The sequence below is a fragment of the Drosophila hydei genome, unplaced genomic scaffold, assembly GCF_003285905.1.
Source record: "Drosophila hydei strain 15085-1641.00,03,60 unplaced genomic scaffold, DhydRS2 tig00000232-arrow-arrow-pilon, whole genome shotgun sequence".
In the NCBI taxonomy this organism is placed as follows: Eukaryota; Metazoa; Arthropoda; class Insecta; order Diptera; family Drosophilidae; genus Drosophila; species Drosophila hydei.
This window is the reverse complement of record NW_022045690.1, coordinates 182,185-207,653: the sequence shown is the minus strand read 5'-3', so window position 1 is coordinate 207,653 and position 25,469 is coordinate 182,185. Positions and strand designations below refer to the sequence as shown.

The following is a 25,469-nucleotide window of genomic DNA, read 5'->3' as shown; positions in this document are numbered from 1 at the left end:
CAGCAGCTGCCCAATGTCTGACCTTACTTCAAATTTAATGAGTCGCGCGCGAAATTGAGCCGCAGCTTTTGCAATTTATTTGAGCTCAACATGTAGCCGAAGGCAAATTAGAAATCAGTCCCCGCCCGCTCCACAGCATTTTCCAGCTGTTGATCAGCGCCCTGCAAGAGACAAAATTATGCAAATAAATGATAGAAAATTAAAATTTAAATGAAAAATAAATGAAAAAATTAAATACTTAACACGGCTGCTGACCCCAAAGGGTCGTCGCTAGGCTGCGCATGCATCGATTTGAATACTATAAACAACCCATCGGGCGTATGCGTGATAAACGACCTGCAACACTGTGGGCTGACAGCCAGCCCAAATCAATAATTTCGACAGACAACATCCATAAATTACTAGACGCACCAAATTAAGCCTAACTGCATATGTACTACAAAAGTTTGCATATATTTTCAGCTAACGTCAACTGAACCCATCCCGAATATCCTTTGGCACTGGAGCAAGTACTTGGCTAAACGTAAGTATTTTCACATTAAATAAATCATAGCAAACAGCCAAAGATGGAGGCCTGAATTTGTGAAGTTTTTCTGTAAAATCTGGCAGACAACTTGGCAACTTGGCAACTGGGGAACTGGGCAACTTGGCTCGTAAAGCAAAAGATTATTTGTAATATTCATTATGCAGGCACTTGAGCGAATATGCCAAGTCGAATCGAATCGAATCGAATCAGGCCGCTGAGTGTGTCTATAAGAAATGTTTTTAGATAAATGAAATATGGCCAGAAATTCAATTGCAACATTTGTGTGGCAGATAAATCGAATCGAGAGTGAAGTGAACGTCCAAAATATATTAACAATCTTTAGCTGCACTGACTTCATATAGCTGATGCTGTTGTTATTGTTGTTAAGCATATTATTGTTGTTGCTGTTGCTGTTGTTGTTGTTGTCCTTGCTGGCCAATCGTAAATTGTGAGCTCGTATCTTGATTGGCATTTTGAATGCCACTTGGTGTGTCTTTCGACGGCAGCGACAGATGTGGGTGTTCGTTTTTAGGTTGAGGGCGAGAACAACGACAACGACAACAACAATGGCAACAACAATGAACAGCACTGGACAATGAACAATATGACCTTTGCCGCTATTGTTGCTGTTGACGAGCGCTGCTTTTTCGATTTTAAAATGCTTAACAAACAAGTGGCAAGTGCTGAAATCACAAATAATAAATAACAACAGCAACATCAACAAAGGACAACAAATTTATGTGGCACACGCGCCCGTCTGGCCGAGATTTGGTGGCCTCTTAATGGGAAATGGCAAATGGGGATTGATGTATAGGGCTCAAAAGTAGATCCATTAAAAAACTAACTAACTAACTAACTAACTAGGGCTATCGAGGCCAGACTCAGACACAGAAAGCAACACTATGTATTGTCATGGGAATCAAGTTTTTAATGCCACATACAGCGCAGCGCAATTAGTGGGAGCTGCTCGTGTTTATGTGTTCGCACTTGGCTCTCACTCCTGGGAACAAACTTGCCATGTGAACTTTATGAGCTGACGATTGCCACTGCACAGTCGATAAGAAAGAGGCAACGAGAGAGTGGGAGAGAGCGAAAGCTAAGCAGACACTGTTTTTATTATAATTTAATGGTGTCAACTGCATAGAGATTTCTTTGGCCTAGAGCAGGAGCTAGCGCCATGGACCATTAAGTTCTTGATGCTTATAAGGAAGGCGCTGTTTAACTTTAGGTATGACCCTCTGGTTGCACTTCAGTTATCATACTTTTTACAACTTTTCTCCTTCATTCTTGCTATTCTAACGTCTCATCGCGCACATACCAAACGTTGAAATGCTTCAGGCTCCAGAATCTTCCTTAGTTAGCGACAAGTCTTCATATAAATTTAGTCAGTATGACCTTATCACAACTAGGAATAGTAAGATCTACCCAAGTAAACAGATGGATAAATAAATATAGATAAATCAAAAGTGGTCAAGTGATATTTTAAATTTGAATTAATTTCAGCAAAAATAAAGTATGAAGAAGCTGCCTGCTTTTGAGCTGATTAAACTTCAAACATACAAGAAAGTATTAATAAAGTTAGTCAAGAAAATGAAAAGTTGAGTCAAGAGAAACCATTTATCAATAACAATTACGGGACACTCTTCGCACATTGAAAGTTGATTGTTCTTAAGTCTCTCAAACTCTGCCCAATTTCAATTCAATCTGCCAATCTTATGAAAACTTTTCAACTACTTGTGGTGCCGTTAAGAAGTCTAGCGGCAGATGTTTAATTACAGCTATTCGTGTGCGGATTTTACTTGGCATTGGGATTCCCCAGTGACGTCGTACGTTGCATTACCGCAATTATCTTAGCGTGGCCACAGTGCAGCAATAAAGCATAAATACGATGCCATAAAGCATGCTAGCACCATTAGCCTGGCTCGAAATCATTTGCAACTTGTGTATGGTACTCGTAGGTGTGTGTGGGGGTGCTCAGCCTTAAAGGGTTGACGCCTTGTGGAAGGCACGAATTGCCAGCGGGGCTCGGCTGGTTGCCAGCTGGCCGTGAACTAACTAACAAACTCTTAACTTTTTAATGCACAACTTTTATGTACCGGCTGGCTGTAAATTTGGGCCAACTGATTACGGGCGTAGACCAATGAAAGACCAAATAACAATGGCCAAACAATGAACCGATCTCGGCCAGCATCGGCCTCCGGCAATGGCCCACAATGCCAAGTAATCAGCAATGAGAATGAAAATCTTACGTATGCATGTTCGTGCTTTAATGGGTTTCAGTTGCCAAACAGTTGGCTAACACACGCACACACATACATACAGAGAGAAACACATGTGCGAGTGTCATTAATATAAGACGAAGGGTTTGCTTCTTTCGTCTATGATTTATAGTTGTAATTAAAATCTATGCGCGCCTCAGCTCCATAGAGAACTGTGCATAAGAATGTGAATATGTGTGTGAGTGTGTGTGTGTGTGTGTGTGTGCGTGGATGTGTGTGTTTCGCCACAATAAGCCGTTAAGACTTTTGTTAAAAGGCATAAAAAGACGATCACATGCAAAGCTTAAAGCGCCAAATGAATCCTTTGTGCCGGAATTTAATTAAGCCAAATCTCACTAAGCATATACACACACACACAAACACACACACACGGGCACACACCCTTGTGTGTAGAACAGCTGGGGTAGCATCAAAAGATGACAATGCCTGTCCAGCCGCGCACAATATTGCTTTATTGTTTTAAGCCCCCGGCTATGGCAGCCCCGCCATATCTGCTGCCCGCCATATAGGGGCGACCTCGTCTGCTATCTCTTGCGTACAGCTGGCTTGTGCAAGCATTGCCCAACAACAACAAAGAGTGAAAAGAATATCCAGTTTTATGTTCCGCAAGATTAAATACCCTTGCAGGCATCATAATTTTAAAGTCTCGCTTAGACTGTCTAACCTGCGTCTGTTATCAAAGGCGACATTTTGATGTGCTGCAACAGAAACTGAAATTTGAACTCAACTGGAACATTTGATTTTGCACATATACTTAACTAAAATGCAAGATAGAGGACTTTGAGCATATTTGAAGTGCTGTAAAATGAACAGAAATTAATTATTTCAGAAATATAGTTGAGATGTCTAGAATACCAAAACTGAAGCAAAATTGCGGTTCCTTGACTAAACGAAGCTCACTTTGGGTACATTTCCAGTCCGGTAGAGTCAAGATGTATGTACCTTTTCAGTCAACTAAAAAATCTTTATTTAATTTAAGAAAAAAATCATTCATTGAATTTACTCAGCAGCTGACCTTGAATCTCTCTCTCTCTCCTTCTCCAATTATGCCCCAGCTTCAGCAATTCTACTTCTCAGACAATATCTTGCGTACCTAGGAGTGTCTCCATGTCAGCACGCAGACTTCTTGGCATACAGCGTATGCTCTAGTCGCGCGCTCTCGGCTCGAGCAGCCTCAATTGTTTAGACAAGTATTGTTAACTCTTTCCATGCAAGAACTGATAGTGTTATGCAACACAAAGGCGATTTTTGTTATATTGTAATACTTAATCTAGCCTTTTAGATTAAAAACAAAAGAAACAAAATATTTGAAAATTAGTTTCAACTTATTGAACTCTTACACTCTGTATCAATGTTTAGTCTAAAACAGTTCCATTGAAAGTCTTTCAATTAGTCTGCAAACTGTGCAAGTTACTTGAGTTCATATAACTATTTTATATTCAAGCTCATTCTGTGTTTGTGCTCTGAAAATATTTCCTTCAGTTTCCTTGCTCACGGCAAACAAAAGTTGGAGAGGTCAAACTATGAAGCTGAAGTTGTTTATCTGTAATATTTAACGCACATAGCTTAAATGCTGATTACAGTGGTCGAACCTATGATATTTATGTGCACTTAATGCATAAAACAGATATATGAATATATGAATCGATTTCAAATCACATTTAAGTAGACAACGAACAACTTTACGAGCAATGAATCAGCTTTATGTCTTACGTCGCATCTATTTTATTTTAGTAAACATTGAGAGTTGTTTTGTTTTCTGCTTTTAAATGCTTAACTAATTAGCCGGCACTTGAGACAAAGCCGACTGAGTGTTGACCCGCAGCATTCAATGACCCCCGAAGAGTAACAGTCCAATGGCCAGGGCTATCGTCGGCTAGTTGGTCCCAACTTGGGATTAACATCGTATATCTCATATAAATGCGTTACTCATTTGATATGCCATCAATAGTTTTCGACTAATTTGCAGCCATTTGAATTACCAAACTCTCATTTAATTGCTGTGAATTAACGAAAGGCTAAGCAAACATAGCAGCCATAGAGAGAGAGAGAGGGAGAGAGAGAGTTTGAGGGAAAAGACAGAGCGTGCGCTAGATGGGGAGAATTGGCCAGATAGACAGACATTTAATTCAATAACCGTTAGTCGGGGTGCCAGGCTTCTCAATATAAAACTCAATTTAATGGGTGCCAAGTTGGTGGGGCTTTTGTGTTCGTCCTGTTGAGAGGCTGTCAACAACAGTCAACGCTGCACACCAAACTAGAGGCAAGCGTAAGCTGATTACATTAATACCCTACAAACTACCAAAGGTACTTGCTACTAGAATCGATGTTGAGTATGTGACATAACAGTAATAGATAGCTTTATATATGTAATAATCAATGATGAATACACTAATAGATACTAGATACAGTCTTCAGTAGTTGGCTCGAAATTCCAGGAACTAGATACCTCAATATTAAGTAGAGCTACTGCAGTAGAAGGTACACAGTACTGCAATATTAGGTACTACAAGATACTCCAATATTAAGGTACTTCAATATTAAGAGCAAGGTACTTCCATATTGGGCACTACAGTTCTAGGTACTAGGTACTAAAGTACTGGGTACTAGGTACTAAAGTACTGGGAACTAAGTACTAAAGTAATGGGAACTAGGTACTAAAGTACTTGGTACTAGGTACTAAAGTACTAGGTACTAGGTACCATAATACTAGGTACTACAGTTCTAGGTACTGGGTACCACACTACTAGGTGCTACAGTTCTAGGTACTAGGTACCACAATACTAAATACTACAATACAGTATATAAAATGTACTGCAAAATATTAGTTCTAAATACTACCATACCAAGATACAGTACAAGGTACGCCAATACCAATCACAAGATATTATTTATTATTATATTACAATTACTAGATACTACAAAATGTCTAAAACTTTTAATGTACAAGACACTTTCTACTCTAATATAATTGAAGGCATTTTACTCATTTAATCTTATGCTCGCCTTGTATTGGGTCGGCCTTAGTCTTAAGTTCCTGTTGGCTTTAAAAGTACGTGTTTTAAGGCAACACCCGAAACAACAACAAATTGAATTTCTGTAGAAATTAAGAGTTCATAGACCCACACACACACGCACAGCCACACACATACACATACAGAACACGTAATTATGCCCACTTGGCGACGCTTCAATGAAGTGGAATCGCTATAAATATATGTATCTTTATCTGTATGTGTGTGTGTTCTCATCAGTCAAGGGAATTGGTTTCGATTAGGAGCAGCAATGGCAGGACATAATCGTACCGCCGTAGTACAAGACACCCAAGCGACCGTTCGTCGACCTCATGGGATATGCGAAAGTCAGCGTCGAGGCCAGTGCTGCCAAATGCCACAAAATTGATTCACTTCGATTGATTCTGGCAGGTTGTCCGTCTATAAGAATGGGAGACACTGATGTCGGGTGACAAGAGAGCCCATAACGATGCTCTAGCCAATTCAATTAGCTCGTTACCAGCAGACCGAGCAGTTTTTCTTTTGTATATGGTATAGAGAGATATTAGATGGAGATCGGAATTTTCAGTTGACCTTGGCAAAAGGCCATTTGGAAATCTTCCCCTGAAAAATAAACTTTTCTGGAAGTATTTAAATCGTATGGCTACATTGAAGATCTGGATTAAAGTCTATTGAAAATGTTATGAACAGTCTGTTAGGAGGAGGCTCGATAAAGTTGAGGGAGTGTTTGCAGCAAATCGTTCTGTTTTGCGATCTATATCCACACTAATAAAGTTGAATGTGCTAATATAGTCAGTCGAGATATCAGCCAAATATATAGTTCATTGGTTAGATATTTTTCTTATCAAATGTATCTTTAGCTTGGCCAAAAATGCCCAAGGGCGACTGGCCATTGTCAAGCACCAACAGGCAACTGTCAATGGCCATGGCCAATTGGCAACAAAGGGGGGCAGAGTGAGTGGTGAGGGGGGGCAGACAAATGGCCGCTGTTGGACATTTGGCCGCCACGAATAGACAGCTGTAGAACTTCAACTGAAACTCGAACTTCGAATTCCGACTAACATTCGTAAAGTGGGCTGTATTGTTATTATACTCTTAAGGCTGACGCTTCTCTTCCTCTTTGCCTCGTTCTCTCTGGATCTGCGTCTCGCTCTTTGGCTATTTTAAGTTCATATTTATGTTGCCACTGGGAGCTGTTTACTGAGTCTTAAGTGATTTCATACGCAATAAGCAAGCGTCGCCACACTGGAGCACTTGGTAGCCCCCAACGAGCAACCAGAAATGGAGGCTAAAACACAGCCATCATCAGCATCAGCTCTAGCATCTCAGCGACATTTGATATTTGGCATGGATGAGTGGAGAGTGAGTGGAGCACAGTCCGAGCGTGGCTTGACGTGCCGTTTGCTTGATGTGTCTGCTGAACTGTATTTGGATTATTATTATTATTATTTTCGTTTTCGTTTTCGTTTTCGTTTTCGTTTCCATTTTCATTTTCATTTTCCTTTTCATGTTTATTTCCATTTGCAGTGCCCAGCGCGTTGCTGGCCAGGTATTTATGAACGCATCATAAACATCGCGCGGCAGCAGCAGCAGCAGCTCCTCAAGCTGAAGTCGTTGTAAGAACAAGAGCCGTCAGGACGTCCTGACGACAAAGATGAGTCGGCCGGCTGCCATTTTGATTCGTTTCTATTTGGCTGACATCTTAGCATTTTTACTTTGGGTTTAATTATAGCCCGGCCATCTGACACGTGCCTAATGGCCAACAAGTATACACTTTTCTCGGGGTATATGCGTGAGTAGGAAACTAGCTGGCTTAACAAAAATATATTCACATCAGATTAGCCCAAAACTCTAGTCGAACAGATAGAAATATCATATATGAATATCTTCGCTGATGACAGCTGTCATTAAGGAAGCGAAGAGTAGTAAACTCTCATTTGCGAGCTGAATCTAAATTTAGATATTTGTAATTTCCGAGCAGCTTTTTCTGCTTTCTGCTTTCTGCTTTCAGATTTATTTACGCCCAGTTTTGAATGGAAATGGGTTTTGTAATTGCGCTTAATGCTTGTCACATTATCCACATTTTTGCTGAGATTGTCTGCCATTGCTTTTGCATTTTGATGTCTCTTTATAAAGCGAATTCTCGTCAAATGTGCATAATTGAGTAAAGTGCTTATGGCGAGCCACAAAGCAATTTCTTTGGGCATTAGAGAGTTGACGAATCTGCGTCGCTCTGATACACTTCCCAGCAGTTAACTCTACCCACGTCTCTCGCTCTCTCTCTTCCTCTCTCTGTCTGTCTGTCAGAAGGCAGCGCATAATTAAATACAATTGTGATAAAACTTTAAGCTTTTGTCTGTGGACAACGAGAGCAGCAGCAGCAGCAGGAAAACAATGCCAGGCCACAAAAGCAAAAATTGTTGGGAAAGTGGGGCAAATGGCAGAGACAGTCGCACTGCCAGATTCTTACACAATGTCAATCAAAACTTGAGCCAAACAGCGTGCGCCACGAAGCACGCGGTACGAGGTACGAGGCAAGGTGCATGGGGCACGCAGACAATAACAAAGCGACGCGCCAAAAAGGAAGACTAATTGGAAGCGGGCGCACGAAGCATAAACTAATTAAATTCAATTATATACTTTCACCAGCCGCATATATCTTTGACAAGATCGTAAATCGCTTAGCGCCCCCGACCCAAGCCTCTCGATCTCCCGCTCTATATATAAATAGAGATATGAGTGCGTGCTTAAATATAGATGTAGACCTATATGCACATGTGTTTACTAACGTCTTGCTTAAAACGCTGCTCGTATATCTGCAATGTGGCCAAAAGAAAAAGAAGAGAACGAAATATTTTTTTGGTTTTGTTTATACGACGCACGTAGCTCGCCCTCCATTGCGTTGCCCTGCCCTGCCCTGCCCTGTCCACTTCCACTTCTGAATTCGCAACCCATTCACATTTTCCCACTTTTCCTCTGCTTTCCCCGACGCAATCGAGTTGCACTCGCGTCAAAAAAAAAAAACAGCAGCAATGAAGCCTTTACGTATGCTTTTCAGCTTGTTATTGTTGACCCAATCAACACTATAAACAATCAGAGAATTTCTTCGCCAATTTGTGGGACAATGCGGAATTAAAGATGTGACCGTGACACATCACATATGTAACTGTATACGTATATATATATATATATATATATATAGCAACATATTACCAAACATATATACAGTTGCAGTAACTGAAAGTACTAGCCCTTCGCATTGGAACCCTTTTTAAACTGTTGCATTTACTTAGCAGCTGCCCTAGACGACCTCTCGCACTCCTCAAATAGAGCAAATTTGAAAAGGGGCTGCTGAAGGGGATGCTAAGTACTTAAGACTATTCACTATTAACGGGATGAACATCTCAAATATTGCAGATAAAAGTGATCCTTTTGGGTTTCTAGCCTGATTCCTGATTGTTCATTTATATCTATATATATCTATAGTTCCTATACTTTAACTATTTGTGAGAGCACAGCTAACAGAGTTCCATGCTGCACAGCTTACAAACCGCAATTGAACAGCAAAAGCTGCTGTTGCTGCTGACCGTGGAGGGGTTTTCAGCTCTTCAGTTGGCGTTACAACCGCAGAGGTCAGGCAAAAAAAAAACCAATTGTCATAGTCGTTGAGCTGAAAGCTGGAAATGGCAGCTGCGGTTGACAACATCGTTTAAGTGGAATGCTTGCAGTTTGTTTTAAGCAATGTCCAACAGCTGTCAAACTATCAATTGGAACTAGTTCCCATTGAACTAATTCGCTGTTATTGATTTTGATGCTCGATACTCGACACACTCTGTCACTCTGCCACTCTGCCACTCTCTCGCTCTCTGATGTATTTCATAATTATAAATATTTGTCAATCAATTCCTGTTGTTCTTTTTTTTCCTTACCAATTGTTTTCGGCCAGTTTCTGATTGGCTGGCAGCCATGCCATTCGCTTGCTCAGCATATATTATTTAAGTTTTTGCTTTATATTTGAGTTTTCAATTTCAGTTTTTTTTTTGAGCAAAGAAAAATATGTATCCATAAAATATGTGAAATATGTAAAGCAAAAATAAAAAAAAAGTAATATAAGCAAAGTGAAACCAAAATATCATGGACGAGTAAACAGTTCAGTTGCTGGTCTGCGGTTGAGTAATTGCCACAATTTGTTTAAGTTCGAGTAGTTTTTGAGTACGATTTTTGTTTTTACCATAAATTTTGTCCGTTCGTTGCAATTTCGTCAACTGCGCTTTGCCCAGCCTGTGATGTAATAAATGTTACATGGGCTTGCCCTGCACTTAAATTTGACTTTGTGTACGATAAGATATGACAAATGTCTGTCTCACAAGGCTTAGCTAGTGAATTGAGAATTATGAATCGTTTATTGCTGTGCTTCCTGTCTTCATTTGCAATTTGTGGCAGCGCATGTATGAGAGCTGTTGAAATGAATTGTATGTCAGGCTGAGTGAGCTGAGTTTTGAGTTTCCTTTTGGCTCTTTAATGGAAATTTCATGTTAAGCTCTTGGTCTAAAATAAGACCGAGCTACTTTTCTGCGATGCTGGCGGAAGTTTTGTTCTTAATTAAGCTGAACATTTAATGACTGAACAGCGTCAATATTCCTAAGTCAAGGTTTCATGGCTATGCAGCAGAGCTGAAAGAGCTTATGTCGTTAGCAGTAAGAATAGAAGTATGATAAACATTATAAGAAAATATAAATAAATTGTAAATTGTGTAGCAGATAGATAGATAATCTTTTCTGTGTCAACTTCCATGTTAATATATCAACAATATTTATACAAAAAGCGATAGATCAGGCCGGGTCGAGTCGGCTGGGCTTAACTAAACAGCAGTCAATGCCTCTGATTAGCAGCTGTTAACTTAACAGTCACTGTTAATGATAACTCTACAGATGTTGCTGCCTTTGATTAGCAGCTGTTAAGTTAACAGTCACTTTTAATGCTGCCTTTGCTTAGCAGCTGTTAACGTAACAGTCACTGTTAAAGGTAAGTCAATGCCTGCTGCCTTTGATTAGCAGCTGTTAACTTAATAGTCACTGTTAATATTAGAAGATTTCATGCAGAGCTACTATAGGCATTGCCAATGAGTTCCATTGAAGTGGAAACTGTAATCTGTAAACTGTAATCTGTAAACCGTAATCTTTGGCCAATAATCACATAATATAGATATATAATATTATTAACATAATTACGAATTTGATAAGGTACTTTTGCGAGTTTCATGTGGCTGTTCCAACTCTTGCAGCCAACAGCGATATCTCTGACATGGGTCATAAATAGCAGCAGACAGCAGACGGCAGACAGCAGCAGCGGCAGCTGGCAACTCGCCTCGTATCAGTGCGGCTTGTCACATTAGACATACAAATGCTTGTTTTTTGTGTGTTTGTCTCTGACATGTGGCTGATGGCCACTATTTGTTATTAAATTTGCGGCCGTGTACGCCAAACGACGTCCCAGGCGTTAATAAAGCCACTCAACCACCAAGTGGCCCATAAAAGGCAGAAGTGGTGCCGAGCAGGGCGGGGCTGGACGATTCAATATATTAATATAAATGCCAGCGATTTGGGATATGTGCGCGCAATTGTATTAAATTTCTCAGCTATTTTTCAACATCAATTATAAGGTCACACTGCTGCAGAGATTAAGAGGTATTTCCACAATAGCCAATTGCCCATTGGCAGCTGTGTCGATTTGGGGGCCAAGTGGCGTTTGGGCCATAACACGATGAGAAAGCAAAGCACTTGACAGGCTGGCAAGACAATGCCGCAACTATTTCTGTTTGGGCTGTCAGCTCGGCTTACACAGCACATTGAACAGGGGCATGGTCAGTGTCAATTCCAAACACAATCACCTGTCGACACCAGCTTCGCTACCTTTCTAGCTGCTCTCCTCTCCTGCGCTCTCTGTTCCTTTCTTTCTCGTTTTCTATTGCATCGTTATTCAATTCAAGCTGCATGTAACAGCCACCCACTTTTTTGTGTACAAAGCTTAACAGCTTTTCATCTACGGTGAAATGCGGTTATGACGAATCCGAGGCTGTCAAAAACACAGCTCGCACTTTCGCTTAACGGAAAATTATAAACTTGATAATTACATAATCTTTAGGCCAACAGGCAAATACCCTGCTCACGTTAAAACTTCGACAACTGGAAACATGAACCGCATCTTGAGCTGGGAATTGATTTGAAACGTGAGCCGTGCGTTCGACGCTTTATGAGTATTGATTTTGCAAATAAAATTTAAAGACTTCTTCACAATGGTTCAGTCGGCTAAGTAGGCAAACTTCAAGCGCAACTCAATGGGCATTGAGTAGCTGCAAAAGTTTTGAGTATGTTCTCAATTGTTGGCCCGGCCAAGAAAGGCAGTCGATGTAATTGCTTCTCTATGGCTTACAATCTCAATTGCAGTCGGCCAAAAGTTGAAGCAATTTAAATTTCGATTTCGTTTGATTTGCTGATGTGTTAATCAGAAAGTTTGCTCGACTTGCCGCAATTCTTGAGCAACTCTCGCAAGGTCAGCGCAAGCAATAGACCCGCGCCCACTTTCCACTTGCCACCCAATACATAGATCGTCACAATTCTGTGAGCTCTTCAAGTGCAGATTTTACAATCCCAAAAATGTGCCAAGCAATTTTCCCACAAATGGTTTGCACGACGCGCCGCAAATGAAATTGTTTTTCAACATATTTTCGCCCACACATAAGTACACCTATCTATCTAAGTGCGTGTGTGCGTGCGAGTGTGTGTGTGTAAGTGTGTAAATAGCTTTTAGGCATATATTTTCTGAGCCATGTGCTGGGGCTCTTAAAATTTGTTTAAGTCCCGAGCAAAATATCGTACAACTTATAGGGTATACTTACTGTTAGACTTCTCATGCAGGCTCTGCTCGCTCTCTCTCTCTCTTACTTCCTCTCTCTCCCTCTCGTAACTGTTAGACTTTATGTACTGTAAACTACAAGTTTAAACATTCACATAAAATCTCGTCTTTGTCTTCGAGCACTTTGCTTCTGTATTCGCATTTGTTTACAGGGTAGCTACGCATCAAACACTCTAAGCATATTGACTTTTGTTTTCATTTTGAGTACTCATCTCTTACTTTTCTCTTTTTTTTGTGTGTGTTTTTGGTGCTGTGCCGTCTAGTGTCTTATTGTATGCTTCGTTTTGGGCCCAACACTTTAGTCACTTTTGAGTCGAGGCAAGCGTGTCTCGGCTGCTCGACCCATCTACCCGCTGCCTACCCGTTCACGGTCTTGGCAATGTCTGTGTATGTATGAAAAGCTCGTATATTTTCAACAAACATTTGCCAAATTGTTAAAGAAAAAAAAACACATACACACACACACACGAGTTGGTCGAGAAACTTGAACACAACATATGTTAACGACGCGATTGCCTATGGTTGCTGCTGCTGCTGCTGCAGGATCTCTGCTTCTTATTTGACAGCGTAGCGAGCACGTGCCGCCAGCTTCTGTAATGGTGACACACAAACATAGAGATATATATATCTTCTATATATATATATATATGTGTGTGTGTGTGTATATGTATATGAGTTTTCCAGACAGCATGCCAGTGTACTGTTACATAAAGAGCAGGCAGCAGGAAGGAAAAAACTAATGCCGCAAGCTGTATGCTCTTTAAAGGCAAAGGCATTCATTTGAACTATGCAAGCTAATCAGGCTATATCTAATGTCTTAGCTCATGCTTTCTCATAACAGATTCCAATGTTACAGCTGGTACGAAACTCAGCTTAGATCAAGTTGTATTTGCAGCATTTCTTGCAAGTTCATTTATGTAAAAATTCAAGTTTCTCTACTTTGCAGTTTAAGTTCAGTAAACCATTTTTAATTTATATGAAGCTTCTTACCTTTGTTAAAATCAGTGTTTATTGAAGAAGTTGCCTCAGTGAACTCATTCTTATCATTCGGTTCTCAATTCCAGGCAGAGCCAAAGCTCAAGCCTTTTGGCCCATTAACATTAACAAGTTTTAAATATATAGATATACAGATATATATATAGATATAGATATATAGATATATAGATATATATATATATATATATATATATATATATAGATAGATAAATATACCTTTGACACAGCCCATGTTTGCGCTTCATAATGCCCTGTTGTGGTAAGTGAAAGTTCGCTTCTCAAATCTCGCATTCTGTCTCTTATCTCTTGACATGTCCTTCGCCCCAGTGCGAACGCGTGTTTTGTAGCATTTTATTCTTTTCCTTGGCTAAATAGATTTATAAATCTAGCAAATTGCGTTTAGCTGCATTACCCCTTGCACAGTCGATCCGCCGCCATTTCTGTATTTATCTCTTTATGTCAATTTATAATTTAGGTCTGTGGCTGAATGGAATTTAATGCGACGCCGCATTAAATATTAAAAGGCAACCCACAGCGCCTTGACCGGCTCGTCTGAAACGTTAGCTACCTCCCGGTCTGTTCGTTTCACCGTCTGTCGCTCTGTCTGCCGGCAATTTGCATATTTAGTTGCACTAGCGGTTACTGTTGCCGTAAACGTACTGTTTTAGCCTTGCCTTGCTTTGCCTTGCCTTGTCTTGCCTTGCCTTGCTCGCTTTGCTATGTAAATCGCGCGAAGTTTTCGAATAACAAAACCTGCATTGCAAAGGCACCTAAATCCACTCGCACACGCACCACCCACACCCACACACACACTTGCACACCTATAGCCACGCACTGACACACCTGTCGTCAGTTTGTTGAACCCGCCTTTTATGTGGCACGTTAAGTTGAACGTTCGTTCATTTTGGACTTCATTTCCGGCGCTTCTCTTGCCTTAACTGACTTAAACTCATCTCTCATTGTCCCACACCCCTGCGCAGCTCTGGCCCGCGTCGTCGCCCCAGTCAGAAGTTGGCATTTCAATTGAATTGCTAATGCGGCGTACGATAGCTGCGAATGCCACTGCAGCTACTTAAATGTTGCACTTGCCACAGTCTCTGCGCCAGGACCCCAGCTCGCCGGGGCATAGCCAAGCTCCACTATATAATCTACTCTGATATATTTGCTTTAGTGAGTTTCCACATAACGTGCACTAGTTGTAACCATGATTTCTTATGAACTGGCTGACCTCTGAAAACTTTTGCTATTTGTCAGCCAACTAATGGTGAAATACGAGGAATAAACTTTCATTTCAAACACCCTGCGACGCAGCATGCATGCAGACAGGTGAGCCAACTGCGCCAAGGTATGCGAAGCGTTAGCAGAGCTGATCTTAAGAGGAAGATGATTTGAATAAGGAACTTGTTTGATAATAGGGAAACGGGATAGGCATGTTGTAGATGGAACGAGTTGGTAGCAAACACGCAAATATACTTCATTTAGTTGATCAATCCAGCCAGATTTATATACGTTTAATAGAAGAACTGAAGAGCTAGCTGACAAGCAGCTGGGCATGTCTAGACTGGCATAGTCTGCTCATTCGCTGTCGCTCTCTCTCTCTTTAACTCTTTGCTCTAGACTGAAATAGCCTCTCTCCTTTGCTTTCTCCCTCTCTCACTCTTTGCTCTAGACTGAAATAGTATCCCTCTCTTTTGCTTCGCTCTGTCCCTCTCCGTCTCTCCTCTAGACTGAAGGAACTCTCGTTTGCTCTCTCTCTCTCTCCCACTCTCTGCTCTAGAATGAAATAGCCTCCCTCTCTTTCGCTTTTGCTCTCTCACTCGCAGCTCTAGCCTCTAAAAGCCTTTCTCTTTCACTCTCTGCCTAACCCACATCGTAAAAAGATATGCTTTCCCAAGAGCGCAGCTTGGAAGCCTCAGCATATGCAAGTGCGACAACATTTATTCACTCAAACTATTTGTAATCTAATATACTTGAAATGAGAATCCAAACAAAAAGTTACGAACTTAAAGGTGGAAACTAATTTGAGACTAGGTTGGAGCATGAGCAGGAGATAAAATGTGGCTGTAGCTCGTGTTCAGACGGCATTTTTCAGCAGCCATTGAAAGGTCGTGAATAATGCAGTAGCGTAGTGAAGGTAGCTGATATGTAGGTGATATGTTAGCTAGCCTTCAAATGCTTATTGGCAGTGCACATTAGAGGCGCCACGTTTAGATGGTCAATCCTTTTATTTAGCTAAGCCACGCGAGTGCGGCGCGAAAGTAGGCAACGTTTGCGTGTTGCGAGCTCGGCGTCTGGCACAAGCAATTTGTATGGCGGCTTATCACTTATCTAGAGGCAGCGAGGGGTTTGGTTGGTTCAATGGCAAGCAGCCAGAGCTAGAGCTGTAGCTGGAGCCGGGGTGGGGCAGGAGGTTACGCTTAGGATTTGCCCATTAAAGTGAAAGCGAAAAGCGTCAGCGATGCGTTTAGGGCGGCAAGCGAAAACTTTTTCTTGGCAGGGGCACGCGCGCCAAACTTAAGTGAGAGGTAGGGGCAGTGCGGAGTGGGAGGGGATTGGGGAGTGGGGCTTATGCTGCTATTCAGACAGCTCTGCCCATTGCTGTTGCTTTTTATTTTAATTCCCAAATCGAAAAAGTTTGCCGTTGCGATTACACTAAAACTCTAAACGCTCTAAGCGACCCGAACCCAAAGATTCTGCAAGCGGCTTTGAGCGCCCTTTTTCCTCTTTTTTTTTGTTATTATTGTTGCGGGTGGGCGTGGCCGGGCGGCTGCGTATGTGAACTACTAATTTGGCATGTCTGGGAAGTTTCCTTGCCATTGCCGCATCGAAAAGCCAGCTCGAAGCTCATTCCGTATGCCAAATGTGAGCCGCAGTTGTGGCACGAACGTGGGACGTTTGGGCAGGCAGTAGGCGTGGCTTAGCTGAATGGCTGACTGGCAATAAGCATGCAGCATTAAACGATTACAAATGATTAAGTCAACAACTTGGCGTGAAATTTGTTCGGCATCGTGTTGCCATATCGCAGCTGAATCGGAGCGGTTTGGGTTGGCTCAGCCGGCTGCTTGGGGCCGAGCATTAAATGCAATTTGGCCTAATCTGCGCGCATGTATCTGCAACAGTGTCGCAACTGAAGGCAACTACTTACTTGCCAATCCCCCTCCCGCCTATCCAGTTGTCTGCCATCAGACCTGGCTATGCAAACAGACTGGAAATTAACCGCATTCGATTCCCCAGGCGGGCCAAGCAAATTTTCTTAATTTTCATTTATTATTTAGGGAATTAATTCTGTGCCTCGGCTGACATACACGCAAGCGCTACATACACTCTTTGCCCTTTCCTCTTGCCTCTTTTACTTTCACTTTCACTTGCCTGCTGGTGCACCCCCGGCACATACGCTGTGCTGTGTGTTTCGCCCACTGGCTGTGAAATTTATTCATTGGACCACAACAGCGCGAGGCATTCAAATTTTGTTTATATTTTTTTCTTCACAGTTGCCAAAACGGCGCATTACGCTCGCTTAAGCCATTCAATGGCCACTGCTTAAAAGTTCCCAGACAGTTCAGTGCAGTCCAGTTTAGTCCAGCCACACACCCCGTCCCCGCCAAGTCGGAGTCTGTAAAGTGTCTAAACTGCCGCTGCCATGTCGCGTCGCTTTCGCTCAGCAGCAAAAAGTACACTTAAGTTGCGTATACCCTACCAGAAGTGTCTTTGCTATCAGGACTTATCACACCCAAAAAAAAAAAAAAACCGTTATAATAAAGTTTATGCATACTTTCTTAATCTTGTCTGGCAAGCCAAAGTTCTTTGCTTATGTTTAGTTTATATTAATAGAGGCTGTGGTACACATTTATATATGTATATATATATTTATATATATATACTGTATATTGCTGTAATGTATTTAGATGTACATGTATTATATATGTTCGCCACGACTAAGTTTTTAATTTTTTTAAGATGTATCATTAGCCTAAAGTATTACTGTAACTATTATTATTATCCTTAATATATATTTTTTCTTTCATTATTATTTTGTTGTATTTTGCGTATTATTTTGAGTATTTTTAGAAGCATTATTATCATTTTCATTATTAATATTATTATTATTATTTTTATTAATATTATTATTATTTTTAATATTATTATCATTATTATTATTATCATTATTATTATTACCATTATTATTATTATTATTATTATTATTATTAATATTATTATTTTTTTTATTATTATTATTATTATTTTTTTTTTTTTTATTATTATTATTATTATTATTATCATTATTATTTTTATTATTTTTATTATTATTATTATTATTATAATTATTATTGTTATTAATATTATTATAATTATTATATTTCAATTACCGAATTTTTCAATTTGTTTATTCATTATTCTCATGCACATCACCACAACAATTATAATTCTCATTATGCCAGACATTTCAGCAGTTATATTAAGAGTTCGCCAAGGTTTGCTTCAGTCATTGTTTTACTTTTGGAAATTTGGGCTAAGATCAGATAATTGTTTCAAACAGTTCAAGTGTATTCCATCTTCGGCAATCGAACGTCTTCACTTTTGACTTGTTTTCATTCGATGCTGTCCTCGTTTGTCCTCGTCCCAGTTGATCTAGTTTCTGTTGACACTTGTTTTGCTCTGCCGGAATGAAAACAAGCGCTTCAAACTGGGCGTCGAATGGGCGTTGCCTGTGAGCTTTCGCCGAGTGAACTGCACCAGGGTACGACGACAATATACCCTGTAAATAGATATATTATACTTGATTTATATACAAAAGCACAAGTTCCTTTACAGCTTACCTCGCATATACCCCAACAAGAGTCATTATGGAGAGGCATCAAATCCAAGTATTGAATATTCAGTCAAAGATTCATTTGAGCACGTGGCGAACTGAATGGCAAATGTCCTTCAGGCCTTTTTGCATTCAAGTCTGTGGTTGAGCCACTTTAATGGCACTTTTAGTTTCGCTAATCGCTTTATGATGATGTCTTCACTATGTCTATGTGTGTGCCTGCCTTTATGGTGTCTGCACAACAGCGTGAGTGTGGTGCAGGTGGTCTAGTCGTGAGGCAACTCTTAGATGGCGCCAACATGCGCAGCCAACAGCTGGGCGATAGTTAAAGTTTTTATGTGAAAACAACTCACGTAGTGCCTGATCAAAGGCGACGCTGGCTGAAGACGCTGCTAATGGCCGCCTGACTTATGCTGACTACAAATTAAACTGACTCGACTGGCAATCAAAGCCACAAACCAGAGGCGTCAACATATCGATTGAACTACAGCCTGTGATCAAGGATTCATCAGCTGCCGAACCAGCTGATGAATAATCATCGAGATAAAGTTTTTATAAAGTGAAAAGTTGCGCCCAAGGCACACGTCTGTTCAAATGCTGAAATGTATCCACAAATGATATCCAGCTGGAGCTGCTTGCAATATAACAAATTATCTTACCGATAGCCAACGAGTGCATCCAGGTGAGCAAGTTAATTTGACAAATGGAGTAAACAGACAGAAAGACAGCCAGACAGCCCGACTGCCAGACAGACTGCTTTAGCTAAATGGCAAGTTCTTGGAATTGAGTTTCATGGTAATTTGTTCTATGCCAACTGCTGTTATACATTTTTAAGGCCAATTAGGGCGGCTCGCTAACCGCACAAAGTTCGAAGGCAAACGCTGCAAGGATTTTGGCATATTTGGGCCGACATGTGAGAGGCGCAGCCGAGGAAATTGATTTCGCTGGATTGACAGCCCAATCAGGCAAGCAGCCACGAAACTCGAGTATTTTTACAAAAATCTCTTGAATTCATAATGCAGCTGTCTTTATTTTTTAGCTAATGGCCCGCGCATAGCTCTTGTCAATTGCATAATTGATAGACTCTCTAATCCTTAGCAGCTTGAGTTGGGTAAACGGAGCAGGCGACTGTCTGACGACTTTTCCTTTATTGATTTATGATTAACTCAAGAGCAGAGCTTATTGGATGAATATATTATGCGAATATTTCTACAGATTGGCTAAATAAGATCAATATAAATATTGATTTAGATAAAGGAAGCTCTGTTAGACGTCTTACGAGAGAGTCTCTTGTGCCGTCTGTTGCTTTTTCATACATACAAAATACAATTATTTTTAAAAATACACATTCATATTCCCGCAGACTTCTTAAGACTCATTCTTTCGCAAAGTCGTTAAAAATTCATTCAATGCTGACCTAATTCTGCTTGGCAGCTAAAAATTGTTTATTGGGCAAGGCGGCGTATACGTTATATTTATCATTTCGTTATCAATGGACAACTATATCGCATTAGGCATCTACAACATGGCCGGGCCAGAGTATCTATAGAATGTATGTAGCTGCCCATGCCCTTTAAGGCCATATTCAATTTTGTTTTCAAGTTCGCGACATTTGGCCACGGGCCCTGCACGTCGCCAGCCGCCAGTCGCCTGTTTCGGGTCTGTTTTATGTGGGTTAATGTGTCCATGGCAAAACTTGGCCATGCTGGTCTGCGTGTGCCATTCCGATTGCGAAAAATAAAGCTATTAAAAAGCATAAACCTACGAAATGCTCGAATGCTCGCTTTCTATAGTTAAAGAGTCGCCATGCGGCTCAGAAATGACAATGGGGCAAGAGCGAGACAAAGGAAGGGAAGGGGAAAGGGAAAGGGAAGATGGCTTATGGCTTAAATCGTGGATTACATAAAACATTAAATGGGGCACAGCTTAATTTCGATCGGAATTCGTTTTATAAGCCTGCCACATGTTGCATGGCAACTGTATTGTTGCCGAGTCCGTGACGGTTTCGTGCCATATGTTGATTTTAATCCGAACATGCGATATACAAATGATATTTCTCATTAATATTAATGTCTGACATTAATCCGCGAACAACAATCACGACGAGCTATCGGCTTATCGAGGTGCAAGCGCTGCAAGCAGCTGAATGCGATGCCAGATAGCCACTTAATGCGCACTCAGATATGTAAATTCGATTTTAAATTAAACGAGCACAACGTAAACAATAACAAATGGACTGCAAAAATACCCTGCACTTCAGTGCACGTATGATAGGGGCGTGATTTTAATAAAGAATCTCTGCATATGCAACAGATATGAAAATGGGATTTTAAATTAAATCAAGAGACAGCCAATAGATGCCCGACATGAATTGAAATTCAATGAGTGGGGTGGAAGCGTGAAAGGAACTTCTATACAGATGCTCCATTGTTAAGAGACCTTCTATTCAGAGCTGCATTGTAAAGAGCCCTTCTCATCTGGAAGCTATAAATGTGAATACGTATGGGCCCGCAGGCATGTCCAGCTCAACTCTACGCTTTGCATTTTGCCAACAAAATAATTCATGATTTTCATGTCAAAATATAAACATCAATGCGAACAATTAGAGTGTGCGAGCCTGGCATCATTTGGTGTAGTTTTATCAACTGAATGGGCAGAGCGTCTAGCTGGTGAGCCCGTTATTATGGCCTCGATGGGAAAAGTTTTGGCTTGAAAGGGTCATTAAATAAGAAGCAGATGATGATGATGAGGCATGAGGAGAGGAGACAGACTTGTCAGCTTGGCAATAGCATAAAATACAAACAGCCAAATACACGAGTACATGTAAAACTTTCGACATCGAGTTTTATTTGTGAAAAGTATTTTCAACTGAAATTGATTTCTTTCTTTGCAGACGAACAAAAGAAAACAAAATTCGAACGGACAACACACAAAAAGATAAAAGCATCTCTGCCAAATTCGATGAATGCAACGGCAAAGAAACTGTGAACTGAGTGTAGAAAGGCTACGGTTTACATTCAAGTTTCAATTCACAATTGGCGCGACAAACGAGTGACAGCCGTTTGATATAGCACTCGATATGAAGGCCAACATATGGCCAGAAGCGCTGATCAAGGTCTGTTAATTGAGCTACAGGAAACATCAACGGCAGAGACGAACACCTTGACAGCAGTCGCCGCTGTCGCCGCCGCCGCAGCAACGGCCGCAGCCATGGCATCCAGCATGGATAACAATACCGTCTATTCCTACGATATATCCGCAACGGACGTGCTCTATCAATGGAGCGCATCGGCCAACGATGCACGTGCCGTTGCCCCAGACACATCTAGCCCGCTGTCTACAGCAGCCGCAGCAGCAGTTGGCGCAGCACGTGTCGGCTCGGGCGGCCTGAATGAAACACACTTTCTGCTGGTTGACTATGCGACCAGCATGAACGACAGCCTCGACTATGCCTCCTATCAGCAGCAGCTGGCCAGCACTGAATGCCGCCAGATGGACAATAATATGACCTATTGGAATCTTACCTGCGATTCGCCGCTGGACTATGCACTGCCACTGTACGGCTACTGCATGCCCTTCCTGCTCTTCATGACCATAATATCCAATTCGCTGATTGTGCTCGTCCTCAGCAAGAAAAGTATGGCAACGCCCACCAACTTTGTCCTAATGGGTAAGTGGCCAAGCAGCGCAATTTATAAGCCATCATCGTTCATAAGTATATACTATACGCGATTATTGATTACAGTGTGGCGAAGGCATAAATGCCAGTTGCTGGCTAACTTGACTAAGTGACTTGCTTATTATCAGACTGGGTAATTGGCGCTTATAGTTAAATGTTGACTTAAGACAGGCTGCCAAGTCTGAGTTGATATATTGATAGATCGGATTATTGTTAAAGCTGGAGAGCGAAGATAGATGGAGAAAGCAGAGGGACAGTATAGAAAAAAGATATCTTAAATGTATAAGACATGTATTATCTGACTCATGAGAATCGCATAGAGAGGGGAAACAAATTTAAAACTTGATTAGATTTTGTTACTCTAGAATAAGGATCACTATGTAAGACTTTAATCATAAGAAACGTACTCTTAGCTTGAGCACAGGTAAAGCTTATAAAGCTAATATTATTTTGACATATATAAAGATTCATGAGAATCACAGAGAAAGGGGATTCTTGAAAATGTAACATGGACAACAGTTACAGGATTTTTTACAAAGACAAAAGAAAATAAGAATTTAGAAAGAAACAAAGACTGTGAATGAGAGACTTAATTGACTAAAGCGTAAGAGTTAAAGCTTAAAAAAGTTACCATAAGACCGTTAAGTACACAATGCTGTAGGATACTTAAGCAAGACAACACATCTAATAAAAACTTGTTATGCGAAATTTGTTATACACAACAGCAAAAATAAACAGAAGTCGATCAGTCAGTCAGCCAGTCATAACTGCTTGTTTTGCCGAGAGGAAACTGTTTTCTGTTATGGGCAATCGGAAACTCACGAAATTTGCTGCTTTCCTTGCTAAAAGCAGCGCATGGGACTAACGTGGCTGCCGTAGCTTAACACCAAAATGTTTTTCTTCGAACCGTGTGCCGGAACAGGAAGAGTTTTAGACTGTCTTTCCTACGGAATTGAATTTGCGAAATACAACCAAAGTTTCATAAAATTCTACCGAGGGCACATGTATATATAACTGAAAGGAATCATTGTGGCATATGGTCTCATTGTTCAGAGCACATTAGACAGCCTTTTTCAGCTCATCATATAACTATATTTAATATGTTGTTAGTCACTACGCATGACGATGCTGGGCAGAGTCTTAAAAAGCATTTAACGCAAACTGATCGATAAATCGATATTGTGATTGCAAAGGATTTGCTTGCTGTTGTCCTTCAAGGGCTAGGCCCGTGCCAGTGTAATCTCTTCAAGCTCTTTCGCCACACCAGCTCGCCAGCCCGCCAGCCCGCCTGCCCGCCCGTCCGTCCGCCCGCCAACCCTCTCGACCCCTTAAACATATTTATGATTATTACTTATTTTTTATTCCATGTCATTTCATCTGTGGAGTGTTGAGGCCCCCATCGCTGTCCCAGCACACGCGCGGTTCCATTTAATGCGTCACAATGTTAAATCAGGCAGAAGTTTTGCGAGATTTCAAAATAGCTGGCAATGTGCGTGCCTCATTTGGGTCCGCCCCTCGCTGCCGCTTGTCTGTGGCACGCATTCCGCGTGCCGCAACTTCAAGTAATGCTGAGATATTCTAATAGCGTGTGTAATGCTAATGGCTGACTGACTAGGCGGCTGGCTGGCAATGGGGAGCTTTGTGCTGTGTGGCATTTGCCACTGATTTATGAAAAGTCGCTGACTTGGCCAGCTAAACGGGTGCGAGAGTGCCAGTGTCGTCAGTGGGGTTAAGGACCTCCAGCCCAGGCCAAGTGCGAGGGGCACAGGAGATATCACTAGCGAGGTAATTCAATTTCCGACACTGAACTGTGCAATGCAATTTGTAGCCGCAGATTATGTAAGCTCCACGAGCTGTACCCAAAAAAATAACAAAAATATATGGCCATTGAGCATAAGACAATGTAAGCTACAAACAGCCGCTCATAAGCCGTGTCATTTGCCTTTTGATATTCGTCCATGCCGCAATGTCGCCCACATTTCATAACGAACAACTGACAACTGACAACTGTGGCATGCCCGCCCACGCTGCTTGTCAATGGGTTAATCGCATTGAATGCGCGTCGGGGAGTGGGGGTGGGGGGTGTCCTGCACAGGACGCGGCTAATCGCATTTGGCTGCCAGCAATGGTGACAAGCACGAGGCGAGCTAAGCGACAATAAATGACAGCAGTCCAAACATGAAATGAACTTTGACTTAAGCTGGCTGCAGAGCAACAGCAGCAGCAGCAGCAGCAGCAGCAGCAGCAACAACAAGTTGACTAAAATTGAACATGAAACCCCCCGTGGAGCAAAGGTCGGTATAACAGAATAGTCGAGAGACTGTGTCAGTCAGCCAGCCAGGCAGTCAGTCAGCAGTTGAAGTGGTAACCGAGCGACTTTGTCGCCAACGTGCTCGTCACACGGGGCGTATGATGTACTTGAACTTTAATGCAGCATCCAAGTAGAATGTAATACAAATAAAGCACAAAGTTGATTAGCCCTTCGTGGAGACTGCTGCTGCTGCTGCTGCTGCTTCAAGGGTGGCTGCCACTAATTAAAGTATCTATTTATTTAATTGACTCCTTTAAAACACTCAGCTGCAACAACTGGCAAGCAGTTAGTTGACAATTTTCTTATTGAATTAAAGATTCTGCTTTTGCCATGAAACCATCTGCATTGGACTGTCTTAGCGGCATTTCTACGTGTTACTAAAGACAATGACAGATTCAAACAAATACAAATTAAGCTAAAAATATTTTTATGCAAATCGGAGGCTGGACATATAGAGAATATAGGCGGACCAAGCAAGAGTAATAGCATGTCCGCTTACTATTTTTCAGCTGCTGTAGGAGTTATCGATTACAATTTGCTCTTCGATTATTTAATAAAGTTTGCGATCATGAATTTCTCTGAAAATAATTTGAAAATATGTCAAAAATTACAGCTCAGTTTCGCTGTGAAGTATGTAGGCCAGCTCAAGAAAGAAGCTAGAAAGCTTTAGCAGCCTATGTTGAAAAAGAGTCACAAATTGAACTCAGTCATTGAAATTAGAATCTTGAAGCCAAGAGCCAGCAAGAGCCATGCCAAGACGATGTGAAAATAAGACCACAATATATTTTTTGTTTAATTTCCACAAAACTTATAACTGCAGAGAACGAGTCCCTAGCTCAGCTCTCAGCATGTTTAAAGTACACGAAATGTTTGCTACACAATTTGAAAATGAGCACAAAACATAAGTAATATTTCGTGCTATAAAATGCAATTTTTGCA

The 25,469-nt window shown here is 41.2% G+C and overlaps 1 protein-coding gene across 2 annotated transcripts in view; it reads left to right on the top strand.

Moving 5' to 3' along the window:
* Window positions 1–25,469, top strand: part of LOC111597439 (sex peptide receptor) — a 54,504-nt gene that overhangs the window by 20,479 nt on the left and 8,556 nt on the right. Inside the window, exons 2-3 of one of the 2 annotated variants that reach the window (XM_030223524.1) lie at window positions 463–523; window positions 21,434–22,210. In XM_030223524.1, coding sequence (XP_030079384.1) covers window positions 21,634–22,210 — 577 coding nt within the window. In that variant the 5' untranslated portion in view covers window positions 463–523; window positions 21,434–21,633. Of the gene's footprint in view, window positions 1–462; window positions 524–21,125; window positions 21,364–21,433; window positions 22,211–25,469 lie in introns of those variants that run through there. The other variant, XM_030223523.1, reaches the window with a different exon arrangement.